Source organism: Stomoxys calcitrans, chromosome 3, assembly GCF_963082655.1.
Source record: "Stomoxys calcitrans chromosome 3, idStoCalc2.1, whole genome shotgun sequence".
Taxonomy (NCBI): domain Eukaryota; kingdom Metazoa; phylum Arthropoda; class Insecta; order Diptera; family Muscidae; genus Stomoxys; species Stomoxys calcitrans.
Genome location: NC_081554.1, coordinates 87,225,785 through 87,237,890, shown reverse-complemented (window position 1 = coordinate 87,237,890; position 12,106 = coordinate 87,225,785). Strand labels below are relative to the sequence as shown.

At 43.8% G+C, this 12,106-nt stretch overlaps 1 protein-coding gene across 1 annotated transcript in view; it reads left to right on the top strand.

The window, feature by feature from the left end:
- Positions 1 to 12,106, top strand: part of LOC106085046 (uncharacterized) — a 319,563-nt gene that overhangs the window by 249,042 nt on the left and 58,415 nt on the right. Inside the window, 10 exon segments of the mRNA XM_059364246.1 lie at positions 2,560 to 2,781; positions 2,929 to 3,111; positions 3,476 to 3,967; positions 4,043 to 6,814; positions 6,882 to 7,187; positions 7,253 to 7,570; positions 7,924 to 8,247; positions 8,312 to 8,629; positions 8,738 to 9,070; positions 9,155 to 9,484. Of these exon segments, the coding sequence (XP_059220229.1) occupies positions 2,560 to 2,781; positions 2,929 to 3,111; positions 3,476 to 3,967; positions 4,043 to 6,814; positions 6,882 to 7,187; positions 7,253 to 7,570; positions 7,924 to 8,247; positions 8,312 to 8,629; positions 8,738 to 9,070; positions 9,155 to 9,484 (5,598 nt within the window).

Sequence of the window (12,106 nt, the reverse complement as noted above, 5' to 3'; positions counted from 1 at the left end):
ACAGATCTCGGATCTTGACTTCTTGAGCCGCTAGAGGGCGCAGCTATTATCCGAAATTTCGAACGAAGTGGTTTTGTTATAACTTCCAACAACCTTGTCAAGTATGGTTCAAATCGGTTCATAACCAGATATAGCTCCCATACCGATTTCGGATATTGACTTCTTAAGCCGCCAGATGGCTTAGCATGAAGTATTTTGTTTTAATTTCCAAATACTGTGCTAAGTATGATCCAAATCAGTTCAAAACCAGATATAGCTCCCATGTAAACCGATTTCGGATATTGACTTCTTGAGAAGCTAGAGAGTGCGATATTATTTGACTGAAATTTTGCATAAAGAGTTTTGTTATGACTTCCAATGACTATGCCACGTATGGTTCAAATCGGTTCACAAACTGATATAGCTCCCATATAAACAGATTTCGGATCTTGACTTCTTGAGAAGCTAGAGAGCGCAATATTATCCGATTTGACTGAAATTTTGCACGAATTTTTTTGTTTTAACTTCCAACAACTATGCCAAATATGATATAAATATGATTTCGGATCTTGACTTCTTGAGCCGCTAGAGGGCGCAATTATTATCTGATTTGGCTGACACTTTCCATGAAATGTTTTGTCATGAGTTCCAATAACTTTGCCAAGTATGATTCAAATCGGTTCATAACCAAATATAGCTAACATATAAACCGATCACCCGATTGTACTTCTTGAACCTCTAGAGGGCTCTTTTATTATCCATATTGGCACAATGACTTCCACTTTGGTCTACAACAGCCAGACGAAGTGTGGCTCCAATCGGTTCATAACTTGGTAGAGCTTCAATAGCAAAGAAATTCTTGTCCATTATCGGGAAATGGACTTGGAAAATGCAATCCACGATGGAAGGTATATAAGATTCGGCCCGGCCGAACTTTGCATGCTTTTACTAGTTTTCAAATATTTTTCTAAAAGCTTATCTTTATCAGCTATAGTTGAGGCTTTGGATGTCTCTATCCGAGAATACCCTTAAAGCAATGTTGCTTGCGGTGGGATGACTATCATAAAACACTTGTTCAGGCCCTACCCTACACCACTACTGTGGCATAGGATATTATAGCTTAGTGTATTTGGAATCACTTTCTGATTAGATGCAACTATGTCAATTTGTCTGTCCGTCTACCTATCTCTCTGTCCGTCTGTCTGCCCATGTTAATTTGTATACAAAGTACAGGTCGCAATTTTCATCCCATCATCTTCAAATACGGCGCAGACATTTTTTTGACCAAAAGAGGAAGCCCATTGTAATTAAAAATAATCGTGATGTAAAATGTTTACTTTGCGCTGCAGGATGTAATATTGCTTATGATCGATTCACCAACTACCCTAGCTTTTACCTCTATGGACGTCTCTAAAGGCCGCTCCAATGAATGCTGAAGTTAAATTACTATTTGTCGCTTACTCATACGGCTCGTACTTACCAAAATACACTTTGAGCTATTCACAGACCTCCTTTGAGCTCCTTGCTCCCGCATAAACCAATCTCTGTATAGTGGGTTAATAGGGCACTTTACTTCCTGTTTGCTTAAACTGGTAGCAAATAGCATATAAGACGAATTATTTACCCTCTTCACAAGATTTGGTTTATATGGGACAAAGGAGCTCAAAGTAGTAAGTTAGCTCCTTGCTCATAACTTACATCCAAGGTTCGGTTTGTTGTTGAACATAGAGTTTTTACTTCTTTTGTTCTGGAATAAACTGTTTCCCCTATATGTCGATTTCTTGCATTTTTAAAATGTGTTGACTTCAGAGTATGACTTATTGTCGCTTCAGTAGCGCTGCAATTTTCGGGACCCAAAATTTAGTTTTATAGGCTTTTCCATTGGGTGGACTGTAACTTGTATAGGTGAATACATGGTCGTTTCTTTGAAATATTGTACGAGTATTAGAAAGATTATACTTTGATCCAAGCAACATCAACCAGCTTATTTTCTTACGAGACAGGATACGTATATCCACATAAAAGTCATTGATGTTTAACACATTGATCCTTTGTCAGTGTCCATTTCTTAGCTCATGATGATATTTAGCTCATCAAACTTTTCTCTTTTGATGTCAGCTCATATTAAGTTCCGTTTGTGTAATCAGAACATCTCATTATTTCAAATAAATTTCAATAATCTCTCCAATAAATTTTGAAAATTTTTTTCTTTTTCTTCATCCCCATGGATTATAGTTAAAAAAAAAAAAAAAAAAATTTAAAATTTTTTTTAATTTGTAATTCTTTTTTTGTGTAATTTGTATATATCTCCTCCAGCAATGTAAATATTTTGTACATCAAAACATTTTTCAAACAATTAATACTTTCCAACTACTCTCTCTTAACCAAATCCCGCGAAATCCGCATACACCCAGTGTACATAGAAAACCAACTAAGAATTAAATACACCATTCATAGTCTACATACAAATAATAAAAACAAAAACCCAGAATAATAATTTTTTAACTTTTCTCTCATTAACCAAACCATCATCCGTTTACAAACTACTTATCCCAACAACCAAACAAAAATCCAAAACAGAAACCCTGGGTAGACCTAAGAATCCGGAACCCTGCCAATCGAATAACGATTGCATTGAGAGTGAGGCTTGCTATATGGGTCTGTGTCAAGATCCCTGCGAATTTGCCAATGTGTGCGCGGCAACGGCTAAATGTACAGCCAAAATGCATAGACCCATTTGCTCATGTCCCCCCGGCCATGAGGGTAATCCTGCGGTGAAATGTGTTACCACCGGCAAATCAAGTAAGAATACTAATCGACTATTAAAACTGTAATCAACAATTCATGAAACTCAGTTATTAATCAACAAGAAATTAAACGAATTAAACAAAATCGAAAAAAAAAAATGTATGAAAGCAAAATCTAATGATAAACCCTTACTTTGTTTAGCGGAATGTGCTCATGATGGTGATTGTTCAGTGACGGAAGCCTGTATTAATCAGCGTTGCCAACATCCTTGCGATGTCCACAATCCTTGTGCCCAAAATGCTGTGTGTGCCAATACCAACCATGCAGCCGAATGTAGCTGTACCGATGGTTATGAGGGCAACGGTTATGTGGGCTGCCAACCAGGTAAGAATCGTTTTCCCACAACCATTTTAAAACCGATAAGCACCCCGAGTTCTTTCTAATCTTGAAAAACTTTTAAACTTCTTTTATCATTCACAATTGAAAATAAAAACAACTACGACACTGTAAAATAAACAAAACAATAAAAATTCAACTCTGCAACTCAAATGCGCACGTGTAAAAACAAATACAACAACTCTACACTGTTCAAAAATGTTACCAAAAACTCGAATCCAATTCAAACGACACTGTGCAAAATCGAAACAATTTGTATAAATACACCAAACCCCTCTCCCCCTGTCACCACCACAACCAATACAACAAAACACACAATTCCCAACCCCCCGCCCCCTCCAAAAAACAACAGCTTTTAAATTCCCTGCGGTGTGCCAATACAATGAGGATTGTCCGCCCAACAAGTTGTGTGATCGCTTGAATCGTCGCTGCATAAATCCCTGCCAAGAGGACTCTTGTGGTGAGAATGCCGAATGTATACCCGTTAATCATGGCATCGAGTGCAGATGTTTGGCCGGCTTCGCTGGCAATGCCTATGTAGAGTGTACCCTGTTGCAGGGTTGCCGTTCTGACAGCGAATGTGACGCCAGCCAGGCTTGTATCAATGGCAAATGCTCATCGCCTTGCAGCTGCGGAGCTTATGCTCTCTGTGATGTGGTCAATCATCGTGGAATTTGCAAATGTCCCCCTGGATATAATGGAAATCCAGCGGTGGCCTGCAGTCCTCCCAGCAATCCATGTGATCCAAATCCCTGTGGTTCCAATGCCTTGTGTGAGTTGGACAACGGCAATCCCATATGCTATTGTCCTAAGGGCCTTACTGGAAATCCCTTCAAGAATTGCAGTAAGTATTAAGCTCTCCTAACAATCCTCTACTGGAAGTTTTATCGCCTTTTTTGTTTTTCTTTGCTACTTACAGTTCCCGAAGGTGATGAGTGCACTCCCAATCCTTGCGGTCCCAACTCTGGTTGCCGCATGGTTTCCAACTCTCCCATTTGTTTCTGTCTGCCCGAATATGAAGGACAACCTCCTCAGGTGCCCTGTCAATTGCCCACACATCCTTGCGAACCCTCACCCTGCGGACCCAACACCCAATGCACAGTTCTTAGTAATGGTTTCTCAAAATGTACCTGCCTGCCCGGCTATGTGGAGAGCCCCAACACCATACGCGGCTGCATAGAGCCCATCAATCCCTGTGACCCCAACCCATGCGGAGTGGGTGCCATCTGTGATTCAACGCGTAATCCTGTGTGCTTCTGTCCCGACAACAAGATTGGCAATCCCTTCCGTTTGTGTGAGAAACCCTCCGTTTCGGTTGAACTTTGTAAACCAGGTCCTTGTGGACACAATGCCGATTGCTATGTTACCAATAATCGCGAGGAGTGTTACTGCCGTTCAGGCTACATAGGCGATCCTTACCAGGGCTGCCGCGAGCCTCCTCGTTCGGTATGCGAACCAAACCCTTGTGGACCCAATGCTGAATGCGTGATCTCCACCAATGGTGAGAGCGCATGTGTTTGTCCCCATGGTTTGTCTGGAGATCCTACTTCGGCTTTGGGCTGTCATGGCTATGAGTGCCAGGTGGATGACGACTGTCCATTTGAGAAGGCTTGCATGGGCTTCAAGTGTCATGATCCTTGCCCGGGAGCGTGTGGTCATGGTGCCAACTGTCGCGTGGAACAACATCACCCAGTATGCTCTTGCAACGCTGGACTCACCGGTAATCCAGGAGTTTTCTGCTATGCCCTTGATGTGCCCAAGAAACCCAAGAATCCTTGCGTCCCCAGCCCTTGTGGATTGAACAGCGATTGTAAAATACTCAACAATAGAGCCGTATGCTCGTGTTTGCCAGGCTATTTGGGAGAACCCAAGAGCGGCTGCAGACCCGAGTGTGATATTAACTCTGATTGCGGCTCCAACCAGGCCTGCATGAATCACAAGTGTGTGGATCCTTGCGCCGGAACTATTTGCGGTATTAATGCCCTCTGCTCAGTGCAGCAACATACACCTGTTTGCCGTTGTCTGGATGGTTTCACTGGGGATGCTTTCCGCCAGTGTATTGCCATTGGTATATTGCGCAATGTCTCCCGAGATCCTTGTGTACCTTCACCTTGCGGCCCTTCAGATGTCTGCTCGGTGTACACCGATGGAGTGGCCCTTTGCGATCCCTGTTTTGGTCCTGACTCTCAATACAATCCTCGTTGCCGTCCCGAATGTGTATCCAATTCCGATTGTCCATTTGATAAGGCTTGTTTGGGCTCCAGATGTTTGGATCCTTGTGCCGGATCGTGTGGCCACAATGCCTTGTGCCATGTCTATGAACACAATCCCATTTGCCAATGCCCGCCAGGATTATATGGCAATCCCTATGACCATTGTGATGTGCCGATACGTGATAAACCAACACCTTCAGCCAGCTGCGCCAAGTTGCAGTGCGGAGCCAACTCGGATTGCAAAAAGCAGAGTGGAGCCTTGACCTGTGTCTGCCGTAAGGGATACTTTGGAAATCCTTTTGTTGGCTGTCGACCCGAATGTGTGCTCAACTCGGACTGTCCCATCGATAGGGCTTGCGTCAACTCAAAGTGTGTGGATGTCTGTTCGGGAGTCTGTGGCATCAATGCCCTGTGCCAAGTGGTAAATCACGGCCCTGTATGCATATGTCCCGAGGGAATGAGCGGAGATGCATTCAAACAATGTTCCCGAGTTCCTCAAATACCACACACCCAACCGCCTGTTGAGAGGCCGAGAAACCCCTGTGAACCTTCACCTTGTGGCCCCAATGCCCGTTGCTTGATATCGCCCGAAGGTTATGCCGCCTGTTCGTGCTTGCCCGATTTCAAGGGCTCACCACCCGTTTGCCAACCAGAGTGCATTGTCAGCTCGGAATGTCCCCTTCACCAGGCATGCATCAATCAGCGTTGTGCGGATCCTTGTCCCGGTACCTGTGGCGTTTCGGCCAGATGTAAAGTACTCAACCATAACCCCATATGTTCATGTGAGGCAGGCTACGAGGGTGATCCGTTTGTGTCGTGCTCACCGGCCCAAGAGGAACGCGTACATGTGACACCGATTGACAAAAATCCTTGCGTTCCCTCACCTTGTGGCGCCAACTCAATATGCCAAGTGAAACAAGGACGCCCCGTTTGCTCCTGCGTTGCCAACTATGTGGGCAGTCCACCCTACTGCCGACCCGAATGTACACTCAATAGCGAATGTCCCGCCGACAAGGCCTGTATACAAGAGAAATGCGAAAATCCCTGTGCCAATACATGTGGCCACAATGCCAGGTGTACGGTCATTGCTCATTCGGCCTATTGCAGTTGTGAGGATGGCTACGAAGGTGATGCCTTCGTTGGTTGCTCCAAGACTATCAAACCCAAGGATCAAATTGATCCTTGCTTTGCCAATCCTTGTGCCGAGAATGCCGTGTGCACTGAACGAAATGGCATCGCCAGATGTTCCTGCATCGAACCCTATATTGGAGACCCCTACACCACTGGCTGTAGACCCGAGTGTGTGTACAACGCAGAGTGTCCTTCACACCAGGCTTGCATCAAACAGCATTGCCGTGATCCTTGTGTGGGCACTTGTGGAGCCAATGCTGAATGTTCTGTAGCAAACCATGTGCCAGTATGCAGTTGCGCTCGAGGCTTTGTAGGTGATCCATTTACAGGATGCAAAAAGGATATACGTAAGTAGCTAAGCACAATGCTTTTAAATTAGAAAAACTTGTTTGATTTTTTGAATTTATGTTGCAGAAGTTAAGCCGATTAGTCCTTGTGAGCCGAATGTTTGTGGGCCCTATAGCGTTTGTCGCGCTGTGGGTGGTCGCCCCACTTGCTCTTGCCAAGTCGGCTACTTTGGATCTCCTCCCAATTGCCGTCCCGAGTGTGTGGTCAGTTCCGAGTGTAGTCAGAACATGGCCTGCATTAATCAGAAGTGCAATGATCCTTGTGTGGGTACATGCGGCTTCAATGCCAAATGCCAAGTTGTCAATCATAATCCGATATGCTCGTGTCCCGTTGATATGACTGGAGATCCATTCGAACAGTGTATTTTGAAACGTAAGTTATCCAAACCCGCTCTTCCCGCCACACTTGAGTAATATCTGTTCTTCGCTCTTCCTCAGCCAAACAACCGGCGCCAGAAGTAAATGCCTGCATACCTAGTCCCTGTGGGCCCAATGCCGAATGCCGTGAAATGGACAATCGGGCTGTGTGCTCTTGCCTGCCGGGCATGTTTGGGGCACCTCCCAGCTGCCGACCAGAATGTGTCATCCATCAAGACTGCCCCTCAAATAGGGCTTGCATTGCTCAACGTTGCGAAGATCCTTGTGCCGGTGCCTGTGGTTTCAATGCTCTTTGTACCGCCTTGAACCACAAGCCCGTGTGCACTTGCCTCGAGGGCCATGAAGGTGATCCGTATGCTGGCTGCAGCATGCGTGCAAGTAAGTGCTGTTTTCAATATTGGCTATCCCCCCATTTTACTGATGTCCTTGGTGGCCGCTTTTGCGGCGGCACACAAGTGGCGCCTTTATGTTTTAATGTCAATCACTATAAATACAGTTTTTTACAGTTTTCCTTTTTCCCAAAAGAAAATATGGTTATTGGGTTCCTTATATATATATATGTATATGTATATCAATTTATGTATTATACAGCTTATACTATTTGTTTATGCATGCGATTTTATTTATCTAGCTTTGAATTTGCTATACATCAACTTTAGTAGCTTCTTTGGTGATTACACTATGGTTTCACACTTTTCGTATACTTTCTCTCCTCGCTGGCCATCATTTAGTTGTGGTACCTGATCTTCCAAGTGACCCATGCAATCCCTCGCCTTGCGGTTCCAATGCCTTGTGCCGGGACCGTAATGGTGCTGGCGCTTGCTCTTGTCTGCCCAACTACTTCGGTGATCCTTACATCAATTGTCGTCCGGAATGTGTACAAAACTCTGATTGTCCGCGCGACAAGTCATGTCTGAATATGAAGTGTGTAGATCCTTGTGAGAATTTGTGTGGCTACAAGGCCACCTGCCGTGTGTCCAACCACCAGCCGCTGTGCTCGTGTGAACCTGGCTACACCGGCAACCCAATGAGGCTTTGTTTCGAAAGACCTTCAAGTAGGTTTTTAGTTAGATTTTCAGGAAATCACATTAATCCCAAATATTTTTCTCAACACATCAGATGAGTATTTGCCCATACCAGGCAATCCTTGTAGACCATCACCCTGTGGACCTTACAGTACCTGTCAGAATCGCGCCAATCGCCCCGTCTGTTCTTGTTTGCCCAACTATATGGGACAGCCACCCAATTGCAAGCCGCAGTGTGTTATAAGCGCTGAGTGCGCCTATGACAAGGCGTGTGTGAATCAACGTTGTGTAGATCCGTGTCCGGGCACTTGTGGTCACAATGCCAAATGTCGCGTTACCAATCATTCACCCATATGCACTTGCATGCAAGGCTTTACCGGAGATCCATTCCACCAATGCGCGCTCGAAAGAAGTAGGTTCCATCATTTTTTGGTGTGATTTTAAATGCTACCGTTTGCTAGAAAAAGAAATTAATTATGTTGTTTGTGTGTGTGTGTGTGTGTGTTTCCTATTTGACAAGAACCTGAGAGACTGCCGGATCCCATAGTACCACAAAATCCTTGTGTACCATCACCGTGTGGCCCCAATTCTCAATGTCGTGTGGCCGGTAGCGGCGGCGTTTGTTCATGCCTTCGAAATTACATAGGACGGCCACCTAATTGCCGTCCCGAGTGTTCCATTAACTCAGAATGCCCTTCGCAGAAGGCCTGTCAAAACAGCAGATGTGTGGATCCCTGCATTGGTTCTTGCGGCAATAATGCCCTGTGTCATGTTAGCAATCATGTGCCCGTCTGCATGTGCCAAGAAGGCTTTACAGGAGATCCATTTTCCGGTTGTTATCTCTTAATACAAAGTAGGTTTGCTTACAGCTCTTGTAATCGTTGGGCAAATTGTTTGTTAATTTATGCTCTTCCCCACCGCTTTAATCTCCATTCAGTTCCCGATGAGCCTATACAACCCTGCCACCCTAGTCCCTGCGGTTTGAATGCTTTATGCGAAGAACGCAATCGTGCGGCTTCATGCAAATGCATACCCGAATATTTTGGTGATCCCTATGTTGAATGTCGACCAGAGTGTGTTTTGAACGCGGACTGTTCGAAATCCATGGCCTGTGTCAACAACAAATGTGTGGATCCTTGTCCGGGTGTGTGTGGCCATAATGCCGAATGCTATGCGTTGAATCATCAGCCAAATTGCGAATGTTTACTGGGCTTTACGGGAAATCCCACTTTGGGTTGCCATCTAATACCAGAAGAAACTCCCAAATGTAAGCATGTCTCCTTTACAACATTAACAACAGCACACACAAAAAGTAATCCCTCAACTAAACCACAACAACTACAAATAACTACGAGAAGGGGTTTAAGTAGGAAACAAACGAAAATCTTAACAATTCTAACAAGAGCAATAACTTCTCTAACGTCCTTACACCCAAAAAGTTTAAACCAAGCTACGAAAAATAATTCCACTAAAAGGGAAAGTGAAGAGTTTTCTGTTGATTTGTAATTGGAAAAATTTAATGGATATTTTTTTATACTTCCTTTCGTTTCTGAAGAGAGAGAGAGAGAGAGAGAGAGAGAGTGAGAGCAAATGAAAGTTATAAACTAACACTAAATTGTAAATCTTGAGCTATACGTGAACGAAACCTATCTGCAGCATACTTTGAGAAATTCAGGACAGTTAAAATCGGAATCTGAGGATAGATAAATTACCATTTTAACCCATTGTTATATTGGTAAACCAAGTACACTACCAGATCGGCAATGCATCAAAATTGATTCGGTTGAGTTATGTTGAACTAAGTTAGCCCTAGGGTATAACGTGACGATCTTGGAACTCATTCCTCTATGCCTAAACTGAACATTCTATGGTGTCATTATCAATGCTCTCAAGCTAAACATAAATAAAATTGTGGACATTTCTTATAGCAAAAATACCTGGTTTGAGTTGAAATTGCGTCGAGTCTTCTGACCCTGCCATTGGTATTTCCAGCATATATACGCTTAAGCCAGAAATCGGTTTGTTTTCCGCTCTGGTCCCAATCCATGATACATTTTTCCTGCAAGACTGGGCATCGGTATAGGAAGTACTCCAAAATACTGTCGTCATCATCACATGCTCTGCACACAGACTCGCTAGTCGCAGCTGTCATAAAAAGCCGACGCCGAAGGCTGTATTGGTATTTCCATTTCTACAGTCCCTCAATATTCACCAAATATTGTTCCGGTATGAATTTCTCCACCAACGTGTCACATGTGCGCCCCTCGCCTCCTTAACTCAGCCCTCGTTACCACGTAGGATATCGCATTATCCAAGTTTATCGCCGGCAAGCCTCTGGCACTTACTGCCAAGTTGTCAGCTCCTTTAATTCCCCTTACCTCCCTCTTATCTCACATTGGCCACGCACCCAAATAACACGAATTTTGTCATATACAATGTGAGCTAGGTATCGTTGTCTTTTAAGGTAATAGCCAAAACCAAGATAGAAGTGATTTCCCTCGATCATTGATGGGCAACAACGGTCAACCGCACATAAATTCCTATGCCCTCGGGCATAGAAGAAACGAACAGAAGCACACGGATAGTGTAAGCAACCCATGTGCCTTCGTTCGGTCGACGCATTATTGTTATTTTACATAGGATTGTTGTTATTTTGCGCTTGGTTCATTATTGCCATTTGTTTTAGTGTACCCATCACTGCTCTAGATCTACAATGTAGCCACATATTTCATTCCATTCTTCCTGTAGCAACAGCTACTAGTTGACATTTGAGCTAGGGTTCTTCCTGTCCATTGCTTCATGTCTGGTATTCGTGTTGCACACTAGACCTTAGTTGTCGCATCAGATAACTCTATGGTCACATCGATTATCTTACGATGATGCCTCAAGTTTTTTTCCACAAAAGCTGCCTCTTATTTTGTTTGTATGTCTATGAGTTTGATTTAAAAAATCGAATCTAGCTCCCTTGTCGGCGTAGTTTTCAGCCTCACTTTTACCAATTATCATCTAAGGTTTTCATTCCGAAACCTCTACAATTTCATCACGTTCCTCCCTGATTCTAACTTCAATCCATTTCTCCATTGTGTTAAACATAGACGCCACGAGGGCCTGATTTTCAAAATCGTAACAACCCCCTAGTCGCCCCACAGTCTCACTTATGCAATAAGTTGGAACTGTTTGGACCTCCTAACATATCCTCTTCACCATGCTCGACCATACTACCGATTCGTATGTCAGAATCGGCCTAATCATTGGACTATCTTAGAATTTGGTCCTTATTTCAAGTCTAAAATTTTTCTGCATACTAAGCTGCATACGCTCCTGAATGTGGTACCTCCAGTTCAGCTTCTTGCCCAAGATCATCTCCAGGTATTAAACCTTCTATGAAGCGTCGGTCCTCATATTGAACTATCTTGGTTATTCTAGTGACCAGTCAGATCCATGTCTTCTCAGGGTTGACGTTTTCCGTCTGCAACAGTTATACCTATTGCATTTTTTTTCCATGCACTTCTTCTTCACTGCGTTCCACCATAATACCTACAAGTATATCCGAATCGAAGAACTAGTGAACTATCTTGAGATTTAGTCCACACTTCCAACCTATGACTCTTCGGCATAGTCAACAATATCGATGAGCCTACTAAATGGTATACCTTCAATTCAGCTTCCTGTCCAAGATCATTCCCAGGTATTCAGTTGGATCCGATATTGAGATCGTTCTATTTACGATGCTTGGGTCGCCCTATTGATCTATCTTTGTCTACCTAGTAAACTGAACCTATCTTCTTCCTCCTAGTGAACTGACCGAAGGCAGAATTTCTATGTTTTCTCAAGGCTGAAGTTGAGATCCTTCGGTCGGGCTTAGTCATAAGTCAATCCCAGGACTCTG